Source organism: Lynx rufus, unplaced genomic scaffold, assembly GCF_022079265.1.
Source record: "Lynx rufus isolate CCGP_SWC_20201006 ecotype Redwood Valley unplaced genomic scaffold, mLynRuf1.p SCAF_12, whole genome shotgun sequence".
NCBI classification, from domain to species: domain Eukaryota; kingdom Metazoa; phylum Chordata; class Mammalia; order Carnivora; family Felidae; genus Lynx; species Lynx rufus.
This window is the reverse complement of record NW_025814826.1, coordinates 60,004,954-60,028,712: the sequence shown is the minus strand read 5'-3', so window position 1 is coordinate 60,028,712 and position 23,759 is coordinate 60,004,954. Positions and strand designations below refer to the sequence as shown.

The following is a 23,759-nucleotide window of genomic DNA, read 5'->3' as shown; positions in this document are numbered from 1 at the left end:
GACCATCACTCACTTTCCAACCTCGGAAAGGCCCAGAATATCGGTCTCACATGGGCACAATTGGGATGGCGCGCCGGGCACAGTAGGTCTTGCTCTGGGGGGGTGGAAAGTTGAGCGCCTGGTCAGGCGGCGTGGGGGCAGGTCCATGGAAAGAGAGGAGGGTGGGCAGGGCCCCAGGAGCCTTGGAAGGACAGGGGACGAATGGGCATGGAACGCAGAGGGGACCTGAGGCTCCCCCCCAGCAAGTGGGGGCGGCCTGGGCACGACCGACGCGGCTTCTGAACATGTGGAAGCTTGCCAGATGTGGTCACATCCTCAGGGCCCCCGTATGATTGCTGGGAATAGGTTCTGCCTTTGCTCATGCAGTGGGCGTGTCTAGAACGCCATCCCCACACGCCTAAGCTTAGTTTTGCTTGTCCTTTGTACCCAGCTGGGGCTCACCTTTTGGAGCACATCCTCTGGTTTGACTTAGGCGCCCCTCACGGCTCCTGGGACCTCTGCTTTCTCCCCGCCAACTGCTCTGTGATCAGCCCCTCACTTGTCTGAACGCGATTATTTGTCTTTGTGCCTCAGCACGGAGCCGAGGGCCCGGCCCGAAGTGGGGAATGAGCTGGACAGCATCTATATTGGCAAAGAAAGCCTGTTCTCATTAGTGCTCACCAATCTCTAGTTATGCGGGCCATTCATTTCTCTTGCGTCACAGGAACCTCACAGCAATGCTAGGAGAGCAATGAGTTGTCCAGATTTTCCAGTCGAAGCTAATGCCCTGATTGGTTCAGGGGTTTATTCTGGGTCATCCAGTCGCTGAGCGGCCGAGTCAGAATGCAAACTTTTGTCTGGCTCCCAAGCCCAAATACTTTTCCTCTATCTCGAAAACCTGAAGGTGGTGCTTCCCAAACCTGGCTGAGAGTCACTAAGTAAGGGTGGTGTAAAAACATACGGATTCCTTGAAGATAAGGTTAACAGCATAGGGTTCAAGGGCGACAGAGGGAGAGAAGAAAGGGAAGGAGAGAGAGCGCAATTATGAGTGCTGAATATGAGAGGCTCCACCATGCTATTATGGTCTAAACAGAGAATGCTCTAAAACACTGCACGGTTTTGAGCAACCAGTGAAGTATCATGCAGGAGAATCTCTCTGATCGGGAGGCTAGAAATGTGGCTAGAGGAATGGCCTGGGCTTACATCACAAGCCAAGAGTGATGCTAGGTATATGTTAAGTATAATCCTAGCATACTGCCTGGCCTGTGATATGTGTGTGTGTGTGTGTGTATTAATTAAAATATATAAAATAAATATATACTTAATGTAAATATATTAAATGTAAATATATTTATATATTACATATATGTAAAATCTTAATATGGTAAATGAAGTTAACAGGCTTTCAATTGTAGGAATTACCCCATAGAACAAAGCATGGAAGGTTCGTTCGCATGAAGGTGCAGGACCAACTAAACCCAAGGACAAGGACAGTAAAACCAAAGAGGAAAAGAAGGGGAGGTTTAAGGATGCCAACGGGCTCAACATTGAAGGTGCCAGGGAGGGACAGTTGGGACACGGATGGAATAAGGAAGAGACACTGTTAAGAATTGCCAAATTCACCGAAAGAAGAAGTGAGAAGTATACTCTCATCCTGCCTTTGGAGATATGGGTGGAGAGGCTGGGTGGCATTGAGGGAGCAGAACCGTCCTCTTGTCTCAGCAGGAAATCAACAGGTCTGGGGTGAAGGTGATAAATCATGGAAACAGGTGAACTCACCAATCCAGAGTCATGGGGGTGACCAGGTGGAGGTAAAAACTCTGACAAGTGGCTGCTTGCAGAGGGGATGATGGCAGGTGGGGAACATGGGGTGGTAATTCCTTAGGTACAGGTATTGTTTATTTGAAAGTCTAATTACTGAACCCTGCCTTAGACCTATGCATTCTGAAAAGATTGGAAACAGGAATCTCTGATTTTCATGTGCTCGTAACTATCGTGGAACCACTGCCTGAGGAGGGTCTTGCATGGCCTGGAAGGAGCTGTTCCTGTCTTCCCAGCTCGCGTGGGGACCGTGGGGGAGGCCCTGAGCTCTGGACACTCAGCTGCCTCTGTGCAGGGGCTCGGGAGGTGGAGGGCCCTGCAGGCACATGTTACAACTTCCCTTCGAGGAAGTCGTTTAGCCTTCTCTCTTCCTTTAGGTTAGCGTCCAGCTCGAGAGGAAGTTGATTCAGACCGATGACTGGGTTTACAGCGAATTTCTTCACTTCCTTTCTTGATTCCTCTCTAACTGATCCTTAAGGTCACTCTGTGTGAAATGGTGCCCTGCTCACCTCCTGACTTTTCAGTGACCCTTGCTTTGGTGTGAGGTCCCGTGGCCTTCCCGATCTTTGCGGAGGGGGTGTCCTCTGGGCCGCCCTGGTTTACCTCAGGCTGGCCCGTCCCATCTGGGCATAGACAAGGACTTCCAGAGAGATCTGTGCGGCGTAGGAGAAAGGGCTGGAGCCTGGGGCCGCCATTCTGAAACCAGCACTGACAGGGGCTGGCCGTGGGAGCCTGGGATGCACATCTTCTCTCTCTGGCTCACTTCATCGGGGTGTGGGCTCGGGTCCCCTTCAGCTCAGTCTGTTGTGCGTTGTCTTTTTAGCTACTCTTCTCTGTGAGCTGCTTCAGGGCAGGGACCCAGATGGCCTGGCCTTTGGATCCCTCAGATTTTCCACCCGTAGCTTTCTCCTGGACTGGCCTTTAGTGGGCGCACTGAATGGACTGTTAACTATAAGGACTTATGAACACCGCCTCACTGTTTTCCGTTCACACACATCAGTGCCCTCAATCTGCAGGGCGGATTCGCAAAGCAGGCATTATTATTGTAACAGGATGTTAAGGTGGGATGTTTTCTAGCTCAGTTTTCAAAGGCTGAGGGCAAATAGTAGGTAGTATCCCATGCTAGATGGTCGTGCAAGGCTGACCAAGGGGGCGGCCCCATCTGGTTCCACCCACATGAGACCATCACTCCCTCCAACCACGTTAAAGAAAGTGAACGACCTATTTTCCGGGCTAATGATGGAGGGTTTGGGGTTTTGTTAGTAGCCTGCAGTGGACTTTTTATTATCAGGAAAACAGTGAACTGTGCCTGAGGTTTGGTCCAAGGGCAGGATAAAATACACCTCTGGTGAGGGATAACAATATATCGGTTTTCTATGGATGCTGGAACAAATTGTCACAAATGTATGGATTTCAAACGATACAAAATTATTAACTACGGTTCTGTAGATCAGAAATCCGACACAAAGCTCAGTGGGCTAAAATCAAGCTGTCTGCAGGCTGCATTCCTTTATAGAAGATGTAGGGGAGAATCCATTCCTTTGCTTTTTTCCAGCTTCTAGGGGCCACTCAATCCCTTCCTCCAACTCCAGAAATGTTGGGCTGAGGCCATCTCACACTGTTGTCTCTCACCTCCCATCTCTTGCCTCCCTCCCCTACTTTTGAGGACCCCCGTGGTAATTGTTAGTACATTGTTGTCACATTGGGCTCACCTGGGTAATCACTTTCCCCATCTTAAGGTCAGCTGACCGGCAATCTTAACTCTAACTCTGACCTAATGCCTTCTTGTTGTGTAGCCTTAGACCTCCACAGGGTCTACGAATTGGGGAGGGACGTTATTCTGCCTCCCACAAATGGGGAGTAATAGGCAGAAATAAAAGTGCTTCCACCATGCACCTTGCTAAGCATTGCTCGTCCAGTAAACTTCACGGAATCCATTCTACAGGTAAGGAAAATAAAGATCAGAGAAGTTAAGAGTAGGGTCCATTCTTTTTTTATTTTTATTCCAAGCCCTTGGGTCGAGGGCTGACTTTAAGAGTAGGGTTCATTATTTTTTTTTTAATTTTTTTGAATGTTTATTTATTTTTGAGAGAGACAGAGACAGAATGCGAGTGGGTTAGGGGTGGAGAGAGAGGGAGACAAAGAAGCAGAAGCAGGCTCCAGGCTCCGAGCTGTCAGCACAGAGCCCGACACGGGGCTCGAACTCACAAGCTGCGAGATCATGACCCGAGCCGCAGTCCGATGCTCAACTGACTGAGCCACCCAGGCACCCCAGAGTAGGGTCCATTCTTGACCATGCCTTGGAATTCCCTGATGCCTTGCCCCCACCCACTTCCTCTTCCGGGGTTCTGATCTAACTGATCTGGGATGTGGTATTGGGATTGGGATTTTGTAAAAGGGGTCAGATGATTCTAGCCAATGGCCAAGGCTGGGAACCACTGGGCTAAAGGAATTATTCCAAGTCATTCTGCTACTGTGAACACCTGGCAGAGCATGGGGCCATGCCCAGGTCTATCTTATTTCAAAGCCCCCACTAAGGTGTTGGTGGCTGAGGAAACTCCCAGGCTTCTACCCAGTATCTTGCCATTCATCTCTGCCAACTGCACTCCAGCTTTGTTGGCACAGCGGTATCTCCTACTCTAGGGAATAAGTCGTGTTTGTCTCATCAGGTCATGGTAAGCCCATTCCCTATTGTCAGTGATTGGTCTACAAGTGGGGACACAACTCCATGATGGCCAAGGAGACGTAAAGGGAATTTTGCTGGGAATTTCTGGGGAAGAAATTTTTCCAAGAAAGGAAAAAGACACCTGAAGGGAAGGCCCTTTATACCATGCCTTGCTTTCTTCCAGCACGGATGCCGTCAAGAGCAAATGTGATGTCTGGAACTGTGGCAGCCATACTGCGGCAGTGAAGTGAGACATCATCCATGTGCTGAAGACAGCAGAGAGGAGAGCTGGAAAGAGTCTGGGACCTTGACCAATGCTAGGACTACCCCCCTCCCGCAGTATCCTTTGGTTAAGGCACTTTCGTTGGGTGTTCGGTTCTGGCACTGAACTACCCTAACTGATCGATCCTCTAAGCAGCTTAGACGTTACCTGAGGCCCTCAGTGCTTTCAGGAGGGTTTTGCACAACACACAATGTCACTGTAAACGTATCTGAAGTCTAGAGAGTGCAAGGAAATAGAGAAACCGGAAGACCTGAGTTGAACTCTGATTGTCCACCTTCTCCCCTGTATGAAATTAGGCACACCACAACCCTTCCTGAGACTCCCCTTCTACATCTGCAAAATGGGGGTGATGGTCCCAACATATGAATCAATAGTGAGTCTGGTCTATGCCCCAATGAGATGGATGTACGTAAACGTAGGACGTACCACATAAATGACAGAGACTGCTAACCAGCTCCATTTGCTTTTACTTTGGGTTAATTTTCTTTCTCTTGCTTTGTCTCCCTGTCTCTGTCTCTCTGGAGTGTGTGTGTGTGTGTGTGTGTGTGTGTGTGTGTGTGTGATTGAGAGAGAAGACAGATTTAAACAGATTTGCCTTCATAAGTGTGTCCTTTAGGGGGGTAAGTGATAAAATCTGTTGCTTATCTGGGAACCCAAAGCAACCATAATTGGGGTAATAATTCATCTCCTTTCCTCTACCCCTGCTCACATTCAGTCAAGTCCTATCAGTTCTGCTTCCTAAAAGGGTTCTCAGATCTCTGTCTTCCCCCATTTCTACCCTCATAGCCTTAATTCAGACCTCGTTGTCTCTTGCTTAGGATATTACACCGGCCCAGCTGGTCTTCCGTCTCCATTCTGGAACCTTCACAAGAGAATTCTAACGTGCGGGTGGGACTGTATAACTCTGGAGCCCACCCTCGATGCAATCTCCTTTCTTGTGTTACTCTCAACACCTGTTTACCTGTCCTTTTCTCCATCCAGAGGGCAGGATCCCTGCCTCCCTGGCAAATCAGCATGGGGCCTGGGGGAGAGAGAGTGTTCCACAAATATTGGCTGGAAGGAAGTGGCAGCCTGGGATTCAAGCCTCAGGAAGATCATGTGGTTTGTCAGCCCCCAAGGATTGTCTTAAAGAAACACATCCGAGTCACCCATGCGTCACTGCATGTAGACATTTTATTGAAAGTTAGTGGCTATTTTAGAGAATAAGATGCCCTTGGTGGCAGCCTGAGGTGGGGTTGGCAGACTGGGCAGGGGCGTCTTAGCAGCTACAGCTACTTGCTGTAGCTCTTGGAGCCTGGCTCTCCTGTCGGCGGGTCCTCCGCGTCACTCTCTGCTGATGGACCCTGCTTGGCTTCGTCTGAAACAGGAGAGGCAAGGTTGGTCCAGTCCAATCAGGTCTTCCCCCTTGGCCCTAAGAGAGCCGAGCCTCTGATGGACCTTCCCAATGATTGCTCAACAGCGGAGCATTTCCAGGGGACGGACATCAGATTCACCACCATCGGTCATGCTAAGTGTACAATGGGACTTAGGTTCAACAGAGAGCCACTTGGCCTTGGAGGCTATTACAGTGTTAGCTGTCTAAAGCATGTTGGGCAAGGTCCCTTCCCTGCTGAATGTTCCACTCCCATCTCTTGCCAGATGAAGAAATCCTGCCATTCTAAAAACCTTCAGCCCCACCATCACCTCCCCAGGAAGCCTTCCCAGACCCTCCCTCCACTAGGCTCCCACTGGCTTGGGTGCAGACGTCCATCGTGGTGCTGGGAAAGCCAAGGGGCCATTTGCTGGATTACATCACTCACTCCCCCACTCTCCCGGAAGCTTCTTAAAGGCATTGTACTTATTTCTGTATTCCCAGGGCCCTCGTTATGATTCATTTTCTCTCCTTAATGCCTGCTCAACAGGAAGTTCTCTTTAGCAGGAAGAAGTGGTAATGCCCACTTCTCCCCTGGCTAGAAATCCCACACCCAGGCCCCTGGTGTCCTCGCCCTGTCTCTCTCTCTCTCTCTCTCTATGTATCTCTAACTTTCCCTTCTTGCCCCCATCAGAACAGAAGAACCCCCAGTACTGTGAGCTCTTCATGAAAAAATGCTGAGCCGATGGCACCCTATGATTCACTGGCCCCAGTGAGCTCCACCCACGTCTGCCACCCAGTGAGCTCAGTAAATGCAGGGGGTTAACAACCCGTCCGCCCTCTGCCCAGCCCCCATCTGCCCTCTGCCCAGCCCCCTGCCCGCTCCAGCCTCCCCACCTGCCGTGGCCTTCAGAGACTGGATGTACTTGGACCAGAAGGAGCAGTCAGTGCTTTTCAGGCCCTGTCGATTGGGAAGCAGGTCACTGAACTCCTTGTAGGTCTCCCCGCCGGCACGTGGGACAAAGTCAGGCCAGGGGGTGGCAAATTCAGGGGCTTTCCTTGAGAACTCATGTGGGTAGTTGGGATTTCTGGGAAAATGACAAGAAAGGAACATCCACGAGGGAAACGGGTCATTCCTTTTGTCACTTGGGATCACTTTCCAGTTGCACTCAGTGTCTAAGGACCAGATCACACATCTTTAGGTGTCAAGGCAGAGTTTGAATCTGCCCGATCTGATGTTTAGCGCTGTGCTCTCCCGCCGCATTCCAACTGATTAAAGGCAGAAAGGCCCCTGACTCACCTCACCCATCTCAGGCCATTTCTGGAAAAGGAAAGATGCGAGTTCATGACCCAGCAACATTACTCAGGACCTCACGTTACCCTCCTGTCTTTCTGAATGCTCACTTGGTCACCATGTCCCCTTGTATCCTGGTGTCCTTGTATCTGGACACCACAACCAATCTCTAGGGGCCCTTTGTCCAAGGCCTGGGGAGGGGGGGGGGCAAGCCAGGCAAAGTTGTCTGCCACTTGTGAGCCACCTTCCCTATGAAGGGGATGTCATATCCTCTCACACTCAGGCGACTTCCCACACCTGCCACCAGGTCTGACCTCCTGACATTCACCAAACAAGGTGTTTCTCATCCCTTCGACCTGAGGGTGCCTTCTTTAGGCTGGCATCCTGTGTCTGAACATCCTGCGATTCTTCCAGGCCCCACTCCACTGTCACGTCTCCAGCCACACATTTTCTAAATCTGAATTAAAAGAATTGTCTTTCCGCTCAACTCCTACAACAAACTATACAAAGTTCAACTTTGCCCTTTTAATTCGGTTGGGCTTTAGGTTTCAGACTGTGCGTGGTTTACGGATGAAACCTGACGTTTTCCCCTTTTCCCTTCCCAGGGGCCTGAGTACCATGCTAGGTGGCCAGAGCATGTCTGGGCAGGACATAAAGGTGTGGGGGGGGGACCAATTTTGGAAGTGGGGACAGTGGGCACGGTACTTGGGCTAGAACAGAGGGGTGCAGGGATGCGAGGGTCGATAAGGAAGAGTCTTGAATATTTTAACTGAATTTGAGAATCTAAGACAGTGCTTCTCAACTTGGGGTGACTATGTATTCCAGGAGACATTTGGCACTGAGATATTTTGTTCTCATGCCTCGGGGGAGGGGTTACCGTCCTCTCGCGGTGGGAGACCAGAGAAGGTGCTGACTAGCCAGCAATGCCCAGGACGCCCTCACCACAAAGACTTATCCTGCCCCAGCGTCCATAGCATTGAGCTCCGGGAACCCTGATCTCGAGGCATCACACACGGCTGAATGAGGGAGCACGTGACTGGAGCGTCCCTTCACCGAGGTTAATCTACAGAGGTAGCTTTGGCTAGAAGAGGGGGACTGAGACAGGGAGCCCAGTGGCAGGTGACCACAAAGGCTGGGGGGTGGGGTAGAGGCAGTCCACTAATGCAAAGTGTTCAAAGGGAGGGAGGGAGGCGTGATGGCAGAAGCAGGCACATGTCGTCCACTCACCCGGATCGGATGAAGTTGGACAAGAATTGCATGATTTTCAGTGACAGGCTTTTCTCCTCCAGAGTAAACTGCCCCTCATAGGTAGGGTGGAAGGGAAGGCCGAAGGCATACTGAACATCTGCCAGCAACTCCAGGCTGAGAAAACACACGGAAATAAGAAGAAGCAACAGTTAAAGGAATCGTAAACTTCTGGAAAAGCCAAACAACCTGAAAACCAACATTCCTCCCCAAATGAAGACTTTTCTTTGTTTACGTGTAGGATTCCGTGCTTCGTTTGTTTAGTTAAGATTTGGTTTGGCCTTTAGTCCAATGGCGGCCCACATCTGTTGGCTGAAGTGGACCCAAAGCTGGGCAATCACCTCTCTGGAAACAATGCCTATGAGCAACTTTCCAAGAGAATACTCTTTGGACCGTATTCCAACCATGACGTTTGCAATGTCAGTGGAACATTTGTTTGTTCAAAATAGCCTGTAGGGGCACCTGGGTGGCTCAGTCGGTTAAGCAGCCGACTTCGGCTCAGGTCATGATCTCACGGTTTGTGGGTTCGAGCCCCACATCGGGCTCTGTGCTGACAGTTCAGAGCCTGGAGTCTGCTTCGGATTCTGTGTCTCCCTCTCTCCCTGCCCCTCCCCCACTCATGCTCTGTCGCTCTCTCTCCCAAAAATAAATATTAAAAAATAGTCTGTAATTTGAGTCCCTTCTTTGTGTTAGCCGTTGTTCATACGACTTATACTTGCACACCTTTTCAAGGATGACGTTCATCCATATAGCCTAGACCAGTGCCTGACACACCATTGCTGGCTGGTCAATAAATATATACTATGACTGAATTGAACATCTAATAAGCAGCATGCAGGAGAGAATAAGGATTTAGAGGCCAGATGAGACGTTTGAGTGGACTGGGCTGGGGCTGGCCTTGGGGAGACCAGCTCAGGGGTACTCGGGGCCATGGGGGTGAACCCTGGGAGAGTGTCACAGTGAAAAAGCTAGAAGGGACTTCACAGCTGTGTAGTAAAGAACTTGACTTTCCCCAAAGAGAAGTCTGGCCTTTGTGCCCTGTGATCATACCTCTGTTTAGGGCAGAGGCTGATTGCAATGGATTTTCCATAAACGTGGTCACACTTGACAGTCTTAGGGTGGGGACAGGTCATGCCAAAAGACCATGTGACTTAGGGTGGGGGATATAGGCCACATGGTATCAGTGGAGCCTGAGATCAACCATAGGCAGTCAATCAATCAATCAATCAATCAATCATGCCTATGTAACTGGGCTCTAATAAAACCTCTGAACACCAAGTTTGGGTGAACCTCTCTGGTTGGTGCTACCTTGTGGGCATTGTCACACATCAGGAGAGTGACCCTTCCTGACTCCACAAAGACAGGACTGTGGGGGCTCTGCATTGGAACGCTCCTGGGCTCTTCCTTTGTCTGGTCTGAATTCACTTCTTTCCCGGTATGATGTAACCATGAGTCTAGCAGTTTTCAGTGAGGTCTGTGAGTCTTTCTAGAGAATAATCAAGCCTGAGGGTGGTTTGGGGAGGCCCTTGAATTTGCACTTGGTGTCAGAAGTAAGAGTGGTCTTGTGTGGAGACTGTACTCTCTAACCTTGTAGTTGGCCACAGATTATCACAAGAGCCAATTCTAATTCTACAGATGAAGGAAACGAAGTCCAGAGATGTTTCCTGACTTACCCAGAGACACGCAGTGAATTGAAGAGCGGAGTCAGCTCAAGAGCACTGCCAGGGGCATGAGCTGATGGGGGGCATGCAGCCCAGTGGCACCACCCCGGGTCTGAGTCCTCCCCACTCCAAGCCAGTGACCTCTGGCAAGTTACATGGCCTCCCTGATTCCATGCTTTGGAGCAGGTGCATAATTACCGGCTTTGTGGGGTCATTATAAAGACTGGAATAAGGTGGCACATGTAGCAAGGACTTGAAAGGTATCCACCCTTCTACTTCCTATGTAATCATCATCGTCAAGCTAATAGCAGAGTTTCTGGCCATGGGCACAGAGCGTCACCAGTGGTTCTCATCTGTGCTGGTATGACAGGAAGACGCCCACTGGACGCATGTGCTGGGAAAGGGCTCGGGCTAGCTGGCTCCCAGATACAGGTGGTCTGGGTGGAGGTTAAATCACTCTGAGGGCAGGCACAATGTTTCCTGGACAGCACGGCTCTGGCCATGAATCAGAGGGATTCGTGGTGGTTATTCCTGAGACTGAGGAGCAGGACCCTCAAGTTCAAGGGTGTAAAAGGGAACATTTCAGGCCAACAAAGCACTTTCCCTGTAGTCCCTCCCTTGCACAGGCCAAGAACTAGGGTGACCAACAGGGACAGGGCTGGGCCCGACGCCCAGGCACCTAGCCTCACCTGGGGACCTCAAGGGGTCTCAAGGGCTGGAATCCTTCCTGGGACCATAAGCACGATCGCCAAGCACACACATGGCTGTCAACAGAGCATGGAGGGAACGACATCGGGCTGAGTCACTCTGCTGAGTCAGCTCTGTCACTTACTGCCCGAGTAACCCTGGATGAGTCACTCAACTTGGGTTTTAGTTTGCTTATCATGAAACACCAGACCGAACCAGCCACGTGTGAGCCAGTTCCAAGTGCTTTGACAAGAGCTGGGTAGTATTATGATCTTGGTTGTTGTGTGTCAGCACTAGGCTCCACACTGGAAGGGGCCACAGAAGAGACGGGAGACCCTGCGAGACCAACAGGGCTAACGGCACGCGGTCAGGAGGGGAACTTCAACCACAGAGTGCAGTGTCTCTCTGCGAACAGTGTTAGGCACTCCACACCCACTTAGGGACGGTTTTCATCTTATTCCCAAGCAGGGGGGCAGGAAGGGGGTAGCGGCATGAATATTTATACATCCTGGCACCCAAAGGGCTAAGTCCCTCGTCCAATGCCCAGAAGTATTTGTGTACTGCACTTGGTCAAGTGCACACAAAAGCCCAGAGTCTGCGGTGGCCGAGGTCACCTGTTTACAGCCAGCTCAACTCAGTGCCTGTTTCCAGTTTCCATTTCCTGAGCACAAAGTTGTGCCAGGTACCAGAGTGGGCTTCTGACCATCCAACACTCGGGACCCGCCAAGGACATAAATGTTATCATCCGTACATTTCCCAGGAGATGACCCAGGATGCCGCCACATGCCTCAGACATGGGAGCACCAGGATCCGGAGCTGAATCCCCCAGACCCCAAATCCAGTTCTCCATCTACTTGTGTGCAGGGGCTGAGGGTCACTGAAAAGTACTAATGACCTAGCTTCTCAGTGATGTTGTAAGACTCAGAGGGAGAAAGGAACACGAAGAAAAAAAAAAAAAAAAGCCAGGAAGATAGAATTGACGGCAACAAAAATCATCTCTCCCGTAGCCACTCTTGGTAGCTGATGGGTTCCCTTCACCCCCAGTTATCTCGAGGGCCCTGAGAGTAGATGTTCTTGGAGTAATTTGCAGACTGTTTACATTGGAAGAAACTTAGGCTCCGAGAGGCCATTTTCTCGCCAGGGCCCCACACTGGGAAGTGGCGATGCCAGACCTACGCCGGGTTTGTGATTCCAAAGCTGGCTGAGCACTGGTCTCGTTACACACCCCAGGGGCTACCCGCTCCTGTGTGGGCTGCAGAGGAACCAGGGTAGCTTGGCATTAGTAGGCGACGCCCTCTCCCTTCCGCTGCCACACCAGGGCCTGCCCCTTCCCCTACAGTGTGGGAGGGACGTGGCCTGTTTCTGAGAGGTCCTTCAGGGAAGTGACCGGGTGAACTTTCCGTGGCTTCCCTGAGAAATGACCACAAACTCAGTGGCTTAAAACAACACAAACACTCTCTCATCGTTTCCAGAGTTCAAAGTTCCGGCACGGGTCTCACTGGGCTAAAATCAAGGCGTCAGCTGGCTTTGTTCCCCCTGGAGGCTCCGAGGGAGAAATCTGCCTCCTACTCACTGGCTGTGACGGAACTGGGCTCCTTGAGGTGGAGGACACAGTTCCCATTTTCTGCCTCGCTGTCAACTGAAGGCCACTCGGAGCTCTGAAGGCCACTGCTGATGGCCTCCTTCCTCTACCATCAGAGCCAGCCTGCTCTGACATGGTCCTCTCCCTCCCGCTCACGCTCTGAAGGACTCATGTCCTTACATGGGGCCCACCGGGATAACCCCGAATAATCCCCCCGTCTCAAGAATCTTAACCACATCTGCCAAGTCCCTTTGCCATGGAAGGTAACAGAGTCACAGGTTGTGGGGACTAGGGCGTGGTCATGTAGAGGGGCCATGTTGAGGGTTCTGCCTACCACAGCGGCCTTTTCTGCTATTCGTTTCTTCCAAGCAAAGCTTCATTCCCAATAGCGTCGAGAGCAGAGTTCAAATCCCAGCTCAATCAGCTAGGATCCATGAAGTCTTGGACAGAATGCATAAACTTTCTGGGCCTCAGTGTCCTCCTCTGTAAAATGGTGACACAGTCATGCTTCCAAACATCAAGTGAGGTGTGGCAATAAAATATTTCAAATCTCTCGGGGCGCCTAGGTGGCTCAGTCGGCTAAACGTCTGACTCTTGGTTTCGGCTCAGGTCTTGAACCTCACAGTTCATGAGTCGGGCTCTGTGTTGATGGTGCGGAGCCAGCTTAAGATTATCTCTCTCCCTCTCTCTCTGTCCCTCCCCTGCTCATGCTCTCTCTCTCTTTCAAAATTAATTAATTAGTTAATTAAAAAGATTTCAAATCTCTTGCTCAGTCTCTAGCTCATCTACTCATTCCCTTTTCCTCTCTAACTTTGAGAAACACCTGAACACTTACACATGGGGCCTTTAACCTGAGAGTTCCATTGTAGGGTCCCGGGGAGCCGTGAGTTCCCCGAAATTATACGTGAAACGGTGTGACGCTGTATATCGACGCTTCCTTGGGAGGGGCTCCATCGTCTTCCTTGGGAGGGGCTCCGTCGCCTTCCTCACCTTCTCAAGATCGGTGCCAGTGGTGTGCTGGCTAAGGTTTAACGATTGCCTTTTGCCGATTTCCATACTGTCAGCAACGCTGCCATAGAGAACCTCAGACCACCAAGGTGACGTCCTGGAGCTCGGGGTTGGGGAAAGACGGCTGTTGGGAACAGGTGTGGGTCACCTCCAGCCTGCCACTGTAGGCGACCCCAGCAGGTCACGGAGCACTGCTTTTGGGAAAAGGCCTGGTCTTCCAGCCCATCTGCTCTGTTTAGTTTGAGAGGCTGTTGTGGCTGAGGCCTTCTGCTTTGTTTTTTCCTTAGCGGAGCCGATCGTTATCAGGATGCTGGAGTTATTTCGAGCAGTTTAAGGCAGACATCTGGAGGAAGGTCAGACAGTGGGAGCCGTGGAAGAGGGCACTGAGGATCAGAGGACTCTGGGCCCCGGCTGAGAGCCCCAGGACTCTCCGGAGGGAGAAGATAGGATTTGGATTCTGCGTCAGCAGAGGGAGACGTGGAAGAACACTCCAGGGACTGACAAGGTAAAAGGAGGAGCTGGTTAGCTGGGCGGCCATGGTGCCATGGGCTGACCATTCGCACATACTTATTGGGCTTCTCTGCTCTGTGCTGGGTGTGATCACTGAGAAATCATACACCCAAACCTGGGGTTTGGTTGTGCAGGCAAGTGGTCCTGCCCGGCGTTCCTTTATTTTATTTATTTATGTATGTATGTATGTATGTATGTATGTTTATTTATTTTTGAGACAGAGAGAGACAGAGCATGAACGCGGGAGGGGCAGAGAGAGAGGGAGACACAGAATCGGAAACAGGCTCCAGGCTCCGAGCCGTCAGCACAGAGCCCGACGCGGGGCTTGAACTCACGGACCGCGAGATCATGACCTGAGCCGAAGTAGGGTGCTTAACCGACTGAGCCACCCAGGCGCCCCTTTTAATGTTTATTTTTGACAGAGAGAGAGAGAGAGACAGCACGAGTGGTGGGGGGGGGTGGGCAAAGACAGAGAGGGAGACACAGAATCGGAAACAGGCTCCAGGCTCTGAGCTGTCAGCACAGAGCCCGACGCGGGGCTTGAACTCACGGACCGCGAGATCATGACCTGAGCCGAAGTAGGGTGCTTAACCAACTGAGCCACCCAGGCGCCCCAAACTTTTAGCTGTCATTTGCTGTCTTTGGTTATAACCCTCTGGACAGACTTCCCCTCACCTGAGAGTTACTCGTCCCAGGCTCAAGCCAGGTCTGGATTTTTTCACTGTCACATGTGGGCATGGGGACTAGGAGAGATTCCGGCCCCGAGCCGGGTGAGCTGGGCTCAAACCCGCTTCCCCTGCTGACCCTCTGAGCCTCGGTCTTCCTATCTGTAAAATGGGTCTGGTCATCTCTGTTCAGCCTTCCCCTGGATGCTCAGAGACTGTAGAGGATGGAGATCCCTCCAAAAGTTCCAAATTGCCATCCAAGGAAAAGGTACCGTCGCTGACGTCCGTGGTGCTATGTTCAGCCAGAGTGTGGGAGGAACTGACGGGCCACCTGTCCCGGGGACGACTACGAGCGTTATGTTTCAGTCACAGGGTGTGAAAACAGTTCAGTGGGGATGATGGCAAAACACAGGACGTCAGCACAAGACTGTCCTCGGGTCACGTTTGCCGAATGCCTGCTGCGGGGGGTGCCCTGAACAGGGGCTGGGGATCAGCCATGTGGCACAGAGTTCACAGCCAAAGAGGAAACGCAGATAAGCCGCCATTTTTCAGAGGTGTTGTGGGTATGACAGATAGATATCAAATGAGGAAAGTGTTTGCAAAGCCTCACAAGAAGGGAGAGAGAAGCAACCCCACTGTCTCAGGAGAGGAGTTTGTGGAAAGTCAGGGAGTAGGCGTTTAGCGAGTGGGCTCGGCCGGGAAGGGCCTTTGGAGCAGAGACTCAGAGCGTGGGAAGTCATGGGGTGGCTTCTGTGGGAACAGACAGGGACGGGGGTCGGGCACAGAGGGAGTGGGGGCAGCCCGGGGTCTGCAGCAGGCAGCAGAGTCCCCAGAGCTTTGGGTCTCGTCGATGGTACCGAGAAGCGCCTCACGCTGAAGAGCGAAATGGGGATTTTTCCTGGTCCGGGAAAACCAAAAGCCTGGGAACCACTAAACTCACTCACTAAGGTCCCGCAGGCTCCGGTTCTGTGAAAGGGGTGAGAACCGAGGCCAGAATTCGAGGGCCACACCTTCAAGGGGTTGGGGGACATCAGCGGCTTCTAAGCAAGCAAGCTGCAGGCTGTGTTTCTTCCAGAAGCATTCCTGAAATGGTATGGGAGCGGGGAGACCGGAACTGAGAAACCACGGGGTTGCTGCATTCGTCCAGGAAGGGCAGAGGGTTGGTGCTTTTTCCACCATGTTGCCCAGCCTTCCCATTCAGCCATCCTGACATCTTCAGTCCTGCTGGTGTGGACTCCAGGCCTGCAGTCTGGCCAGCCCAAAGCCACAGTTCAGAGATGAGTCATCGCACAAGCTCCTGACTTGAGCTCTGTTTCCGGTGCAGGGGAGTCATCATCCATGGCCCTTTGGGGCTGATCAGGGAGCATAATGACCAAGGAGGTGGTGTCCTCCGAGGGAAAGATCTGAGCTGGGCTCCCCTCAAGCTACAGAGAGCGAGTAGGGAGGATCTTTCCCACCACGAACAAGCCACGGATCTGCATCGCAAAGGTGGCTCTTGTACCGACCATGGGTTAAGAGGCTTGTGCTGTGGACGGGCTCCCTGCTCCAGTCCATCTGATCAACGGATCTGAGAGCCTGTTGTTCCAGAGATTTCTACGCCTGTTGTTCTGTCGGCAGGAGGAAGTTTGTTGACCTCATCCCCGTAAAATATACTCCCTTTCTTATCTCTAGCCGGCATCTCTAAATAACTTCCTCCGACGGAAAATTCAGGAACAAGGAGGAATGGAATCCTTCTGTTTCCCAGGCTGCTTTTTTTTTTTTTTTTGGAGGGGTTGACACGTTGTTAACGACCTTACAAATAGAAGCCTATAAGCGCACTTCTCTTTGGGCCAATCTAATATGCAAAGGTTCGGATTCTGCCTATGAATTATTATTCTGCCTACGAGTTGCCGAGAGGCAACGACAGGCTTTACAAATGGCTTTTGTTTTACCAAAAGTTTCACTAGGCAATCCTTTAAAAATGAGCTCCCCGATTTACTTTAAATAATACAATCCCTTGGGGCGCCTGGGTGGCTCAGTCAGTTGGGCGGCCGACTTCGGCTCAGGTCATGATCTCGCGGTCCGTGAGTTCGAGCCCCGCGTCGGGCTCTGGGCTGATGGCTCAGAGCCTGGAGCCTGTTTCCGATTCTGTGTCTCCCTCTCTGTCTGCCCCTCCCCCGTTCATGCTCTGTCTCTGTCTCAAAAATAAATAAAAACGTTAAAAAAAATTTAAAAAAAATTGCAAACTCTTAGCCTGACAGTCAGGAGATTTCACATTTAAAAAAAAAATAAAAAAATAATACAATCCCACCTTCGGCCCCCAGTGAAATACCTGCAACACTTCCATAGACCGGAAAGCCCAGCAAAGATACGCTGTTTTGCTTGCGCTACAAGCAAAGCTTTCGGTGAATCTGGTGCCTTCCCCTAGACATTTGATATTTTTTTAAAGTAGACTCTACACCCAGCATGGGGCTCAAACTCGCAACCTTGAGCTCAAGAGTCCCGTGCTCTACAGGCAGAGCCAGCCAGGCACCCGTTAACCTGGACATTTTATTCCCTGCGCAAAACATAACAACTCCTGCTCAGAAAAGACTGCGTCTTCCTGGTCCGGTGCGTCCATCCTCCCCAGGAAGTTACGTGTTTCCCAAGAGTCAACTGTGTTTGTCTCAAACCTGTGTGTGCCAGTTGTATTTGTCGTGGTAATTACAGAACTTAATTAAATTAATTAAATATCACGCGGAGACCCCCCCCTTTCAAGAAACCAAAGCTGGAAATCATAGGCCACGCGTTATGTTTGTGGTTTTGTTAGACTTTCAAAAGGAGCGTTTTCCGACTCAAGCCTCCGACCCTGCACAGAGGGAATGGCGGATGCTCGCACGTTTGTGTGCACAGAGACGATAAAATGTTTAAGGTCTACACCTACCCGATTCGTTTCTCATGAGTTCCCGTCTTAATGGACTTCTCTGATTAACCAACTGATCATCCCACTGGATAACATGGTTTCAATTCTATTAAAAGAAACACACCTGGTTTCTAGTGAGCTAGGGGCACCCGAGTGGCTCAGTTGGTTGAGTCTCTGACTCCCGACTTCGGCTCAGGTCATGATCTCACACGGTTCGTGAGTTCGAGCCCTACATGGGACTCTGCACGGACAGCGTGGGGCATGCTTGGGATTCTCTCTCCCTCTCTCTCTGCCCCTCCCCTGCTTGAGTGCACTCTCTCTCCCTTAAAATAAACAAATAAACATTTAAAAAAATCCCCAATGCCTTTCCAACACTCAGATAAAATACCACCTCTTTGCCTATCACGGCATATGAATGCCTATGTGAACTACAAGACCCTGTCTCCCACATCTCCAACCACCCTCCTTCTCCTCAATAGACTCCAGCTCCCTAGAGCTGTTTCCTTCTCTCTCTCTTTTTTTTTTAATAGTTTATTGTCAAGTTAGCTATATACAGTGTGGTCTTGGCTTCAGGAGTAGACTCCCGTAATTCATTACTTACGTACAACGCCCAGTGTTCATCCCAACAAACACCCAGTGTTCATTGCCCTCCTCAGTGCCCATCACCTATTTTCCCTGCCCCCCCCACCACTCACCCCCATCAACCTGCAGTTTGTTCTCTGTATTTAAGAGTCTCTTATGGTTTGTCTCCCTCTCTGTAACTTACTTTTCCTTACCTTCCCCTATGATCTTCTGTTAAGTTTCTCAAATTCCACATATGAGTGAAAACACGCTGTCTTTCACTGACTTATTTCACTTTGCATAATACCCTCCAGTTCCATCCATGTTGTTGCAAATGGCAAGATTTCATTCCTTTTCATCTCCGAGTAGTATTCCAGTATATATGTATCTCCCATCTTCTTTATCCATTCATCAGTTGATGGACATCTAGGCTCTTTCCATAATTTGGATATTGTTGATAGTGCTGCTATAAACATTGGGGTACAGGTGCCCCTACCAATCAGCACTCCTATATCCTGGATAAATTCCTAGTAGTGCTATTGCTGGGTCATAGGGTAATTCTAGTTTTAATTTTCCTGGCCTCCTTCTTTATCCTCAAACATGTCGAGCCTTTTCCCTTTCTCCTTCCCAGGGCCATTTTCTGAATTACTCTGCTTACTATGTGCATGTTGTCTGCTCTTTGCACCTCATCCTTAGACCTCCGTCAGTCCCATCGCCTGACGGTAGTGTTAATAAAGAGGATAGCCCCTCTCTGTCTTGCCGGTCTCTCCGTCTCTAGGATCTAGAAGGGGATCTGGGGCATAGAAGGCAATAGGTAAATATTTGTTGAATCAGTGCCAAAGAGGACACACAGCATGCACCCTCTTCCAGATCACGAGGCTGGAGGAGTCTGTTTTAGAAAATGACTTACCTCCATCTTTACTGGTAAATAATCTTGTCAATTCCCCAGGATGTAGCCAGACCCATGGACCCCATTCAAGAATCCGGCCACTTAATATTTTCTTTGGGTCGCTAATTCCAACAAACTCAACAAGACAGTCCATTAAAAAGATAATATTTTGAATCTGGAATGTTAAAGGCCCCTGGAATGCACACACACATGTCTAGAATGCAAATGTGGTGGTGCACAAAATGTCTTGAGTCCAGAATTTATGACTTTGTTTTCCAGGGTCAGGACATCTCATGAAGGAAGAACATTGCTGCTTCTTAAGTCATTTTGAATTTTTTTTTCTTCTCAGAGACTTATTGTTCCCAAAGCAAAAATAACCATAACGTCTAGAATATGCCAGATGTTTAACACACATCGACTTGAATCTCCATACTATGAAGGAGATGTAACTGTACTCATTTTATAGGTGGGGAAACTGAGAAAAAAAAAAAACTTGCTTGAAGGCAGGCCATTAATGAACGCGAGAGATGGAATTAAAACTTCAGTTGATTTCCTTTCAAAGGATGCGTTCTCCCATTCCACTGAGCTGCTTCTTCCCAAAGTAAAGAATTGTCTGGCATCCTACGTGGAGCCTGGGTCGGGGTGCAGTTCCAAGAGCCCTCCCCCACCCCCATTCAGAGAGAAGTCAGGACTCACGTCTCTGAAATGTCCTCTGTGGTGTTGAAATGTGGGAATGATATCTCAGGGCTCTGGGACCAAGGACTATGAAACGAGGTCCAGACCACAGCACCCAACTCAACCACAGCAGCCCATACACAGCCCCACGGTGAATTTCCGTGGGAACTAGGAGGCATCTTATGACGAAGCGTCCCCATATGCTCTCTGAAGTGGCCACCCCTCCTCTTTCAGGGGCCGGTGCCCGGAAACCACCTCCTCTGGGGTTGTTTGCCTGGGACCTATTCAGCTGCAATGTGGATTCTTCTAGCACAACCTATTAAACAGTGTTGGAAGTCACTTAATAAGTGCCAACTTTATGTCGGGGAGTTAGCTGGGCAGTCTGCATGCGCGGCCTTATTTAATCCTGACACACTCCTATACTTGTGCCAATGCTATTGTGAGCTCCATCACACGGATGAGGAAGCGGAAGCTATGGGAGGTTGTCACCTGCCCGGAGGCACACCGTAAGTGGCTTACCTAGGTAGAGCCGTCTAAGGACAGGCAACACCAGAGAATAAATCAGTGCCCTCTTCCACACTTGCTGGGACTTGGCCCCCAGAGATGGGTTGGGGGAGGGTCCCCCAAACCTGAGCTGGCCACAGGGTCTGGAAGTCCTTTGGCTATGGGCTGCAAGGAATGCGGAGAGGGCTCCACCTGACAAGGTACTAGGACCAGCGTGTCCTTTGGAAGGGGCTGGTTCAAGAGAAGGACTTCAACTGAGGGTCTACAAGATGGCAGTGTTAACAGGAGGCTGGCAGGAGGGAAGAGTCCTCGCTGAGTTCAGGAAGTGGCACCTAGAGACAGAGCTGGGCAAGCCCTTCTAGGGATCGTCCTGCACCTCCAACTTGGGGGGGACGGCAGGCCACGGCCCTGCTGGCGTGAATATGGGAAAGAGGCTTGTCAGCCTTTCGGGTCACCTTGGTAACAGAAACACCAGCCATGCTCTGTTCCCATGGTGCACCCATGGTCTGCCTCAACGGGCTCCACTGGGGCAGTGTCTGTGGGCAGAGGGGTCCTGCGTCGATCAAGGACAAGTCTGGGGAAGGGATTGACTCTTCCCTTCAGGTGCTGTTAGTAATAACCCCCGTTTTAGTGGAGTCCAACAGTGGTTCTCAGCAGAGGGTGATTTTGCCCCCTCCCCCAGGGGACCCTGGCCAATGTCTGGAGACGTTTTTGGTTGTCCCAACCATGGAGGTGCTTCTGGTATTGAGTGAGGGAGGCTGGGGATATACAAGGTACAGGACAGCCTGTCACCACAAGGAATTATCCGGCCTGAAATGTCAATGGTGCCAAGTTGAGACACCCTGGATTAGAGTCATCATTGAAAATCCCTCTTCCTGAAACAGACAGCTACAGATACAGAGGAGACTGGCCTCAAATCTCCCCAGTGAGCAGAGCTGGTATGTTTCCTCTTCATGTTAACAGACTTGGAAATCAAAACCTCCAGGTGTTACATGCATACATACACACAACCACATAACTACACACACACACACACACACACACACACACACACACACACACATCTCAGATCCAGGCACTGTTCCCCTAAACCCTTTGAGCCACGCTGTGGGACAGGTACTTTGCTTTCCCTGTATATCGGTGAAGACGCATAGAGGGTCAGAGAGGTTAAGCAACTTGCTCAAAGCCACACAGCTAGTAAGTGGATTTAGCCATGGCAGATACTCAAGAGGCTTTGGGTTGAAGGGTACGATTGAAAAAAACAAAACAAAACAAAACTGGAGAGCGGGCAGGAGACAGGGTCTGGGTCCAGGTTGCTACTGATTGGCCCTGGGGCTGGGACCTAATTCCTTACCTTGGGCTTTTGTCTCTTTATCTATAAAATGAAGGACACAGATGAAATCATCTTCCGGATTCTGTGATTCTTTCGGTCTGAATCTTAAAATGGAACCTTCATCTCACAAGATACATTTTGGTTTCTTTGTCCCCTCCCCCATCCACTACACCTTCCTCCCAGAGCTTGGCCCTCAATTTCAGGGCCGAAAAGCTCATCTATAATCCAGGGGCAGTTAAAGAACCATGCCAGGCTGTGATCAATTAGCGAGAGTCTTAAGAAAGTGGTAATTTATTGCGTTTTGTGTGCTCGCTACGCCAGGAAAGCTAATATATGCTCACAGAAATGGAGGTACAAGACAGATGGCTGAAAATGCACGGCAGCACATATATTTTAAGTCTGTAGGTTTGAGCCAGAAATAAATGAGGGGTGTGACAGCTCCAGGGCAGAATGAGAGAGATGTCTTTTCAGGCAAAAAGGAGAAACTTGCCAATGATTAAATGGGCTAGTTTCGGTGATTCATTCATTGATTTAAGCATCTACGATGAGCCATCCCGTGACCGTGGTGGGAGAGATCACACAGACCCAGACAGTTGTCAAGGACACTCTCTGATGGGTGTGAATAATAGAACACCCTCAGCACTTACCGTCTGACTCATTCTCCGTGCAAATTAATGATCACAGTAACCCTCCGAAGCAGGTCCCATGATCATTCCCATTTCTCAGGTGAAGAAACTGAGTCACCAAGGAGATTAAGTGACTTGCGTTGGGCTTCTAACCAAGTCAGGTGGCCCAGAGAGCCTGATGTCACCAGGACACTTTCTGCCTCTGTACACATTGCAATAGCTCTCTCTGTGAAATGTTTTAGTGGCTCTGAGTGTCTCTTTCCTCCCAAATGGTAGCATGTGAGAGCGGAAGTCACTTACGGGTGACTGAGCCCAGTGGGTTTCATGCCTCTCTAAACTGCATAAACTCGATGCTTTACTCACAGCTCAGTCTACAAGGTATAGAGAATGTTGTTCTCCTCCTTCCAGGGCCCTGAAGCCAGGGCTCCATAGAGCCCAGTGTGGAGTCAAGTGCTCCTGACCTCTCTCCCCTCCTTGTTCCCATTTTGCAGATGACGAAACTGAGCCCCCAACAGCCTATGGACCAGAGTGGAAAGGACTCATTCCCCACCTGTCAAATGAGGTAGTTGGATCAGCTCCAACATGATTTCCTAAGCACCCACTACTCTGTGGCAGGAGGGTCCCTGGGGTCTGAGGCAGAGCGACTGTGAGGACCCAGGAGGTGCTTCATGAGGGTCTGGCTCACGAGCATGGCCTCCTTTCACTGGGGCGGGGGGTGGGGGTCTTTGGGTCAGCACAGTGGAGCCCTGTCCGTGGATCCCCGGAGGGGCATGTGATTCAGAGTCTGTTCAAGGAACCCTCCTGCAAGGACTGTGTTGTTCTCAGGTCTGGAACAGACCGCTCTGGGCCCTTGCTACCCAGGGGCCTCGTGAGCAGGGCTGTTACTTTAGAGAGAAGAGTGGTGCTCTGGGTTGAATTGTGCCCCTTACAAAAGATACGTTAGGGGCGCCTGGGTGGCTGAGTCGGTTGGGCGTCCGACTTCGGCTCAGGTCATGATCTCACGGTCCGTGAGTTCGAGCCCCGTGTCGGGTTCTGTGCTGGCAGCTCGGCGCCTGGAGCCTGCTTCGGATTCTGTGTCTCCCTCTCTGTCTGTCCCTCCCCCGCTTGCACTCTGTCTCTCTAAAAAATAAGTACACATTAGAAAGAATTAAAAAAAAAAAAAAGATATGTTGGAGCCCTAATCTTAGGACCTCAGAATATGGCCTTCGTTAAAAATAGGGTCTTTACGGAGATAACGGAGTTAAAATGAGGACACGGGGTGGGCTTCCGTCTAATATGACTGGTGTTGTTATAAAAAGGGGGAATTTGGACACAGACACACGGCGGGAAGATGGCCGTCTACAAGCCAAGAAATGCCTGAGGTTACCAGAATAGGCTACCTTGGCTATGGCTGGTAGGAGACTAACAGGGGTAGGGTCGAATCACCCCTGGCCCGAATCACACGGATCCTTTTTGTCTTGACTGATCTTGCCCTCACGGAGCAGATGCCTTCCTAGGTTTGCCACCGTAAATTTCGGAGCCCAAAGGCGTGTGCACACT

General features: G+C 50.6%; 2 protein-coding genes across 2 annotated transcripts in view; one reads left to right on the top strand and one right to left on the bottom strand.

The window, feature by feature from the left end:
* Positions 1–5,912: 5,912 nt before the first annotated feature.
* TG (thyroglobulin) overlaps positions 5,913–23,759 on the bottom strand; it is a 252,397-nt gene continuing 234,550 nt past the window's right edge. The window contains exons 46-48 of the mRNA XM_047074206.1: positions 8,621–8,755; positions 6,997–7,187; positions 5,913–6,105 (exon numbers count right to left, since the gene is read on the bottom strand). Of these exons, the coding sequence (XP_046930162.1) occupies positions 6,020–6,105; positions 6,997–7,187; positions 8,621–8,755 (412 nt within the window). The 3' untranslated portion in view covers positions 5,913–6,019. The remainder of the gene's footprint in view (positions 6,106–6,996; positions 7,188–8,620; positions 8,756–23,759) is intronic.
* Positions 13,957–23,759, top strand: part of SLA (Src like adaptor) — an 89,357-nt gene continuing 79,554 nt past the window's right edge. Inside the window, exon 1 of the mRNA XM_047074210.1 lies at positions 13,957–14,081. The gene's annotated coding sequence lies outside the window, so the exon portion shown is untranslated. The remainder of the gene's footprint in view (positions 14,082–23,759) is intronic.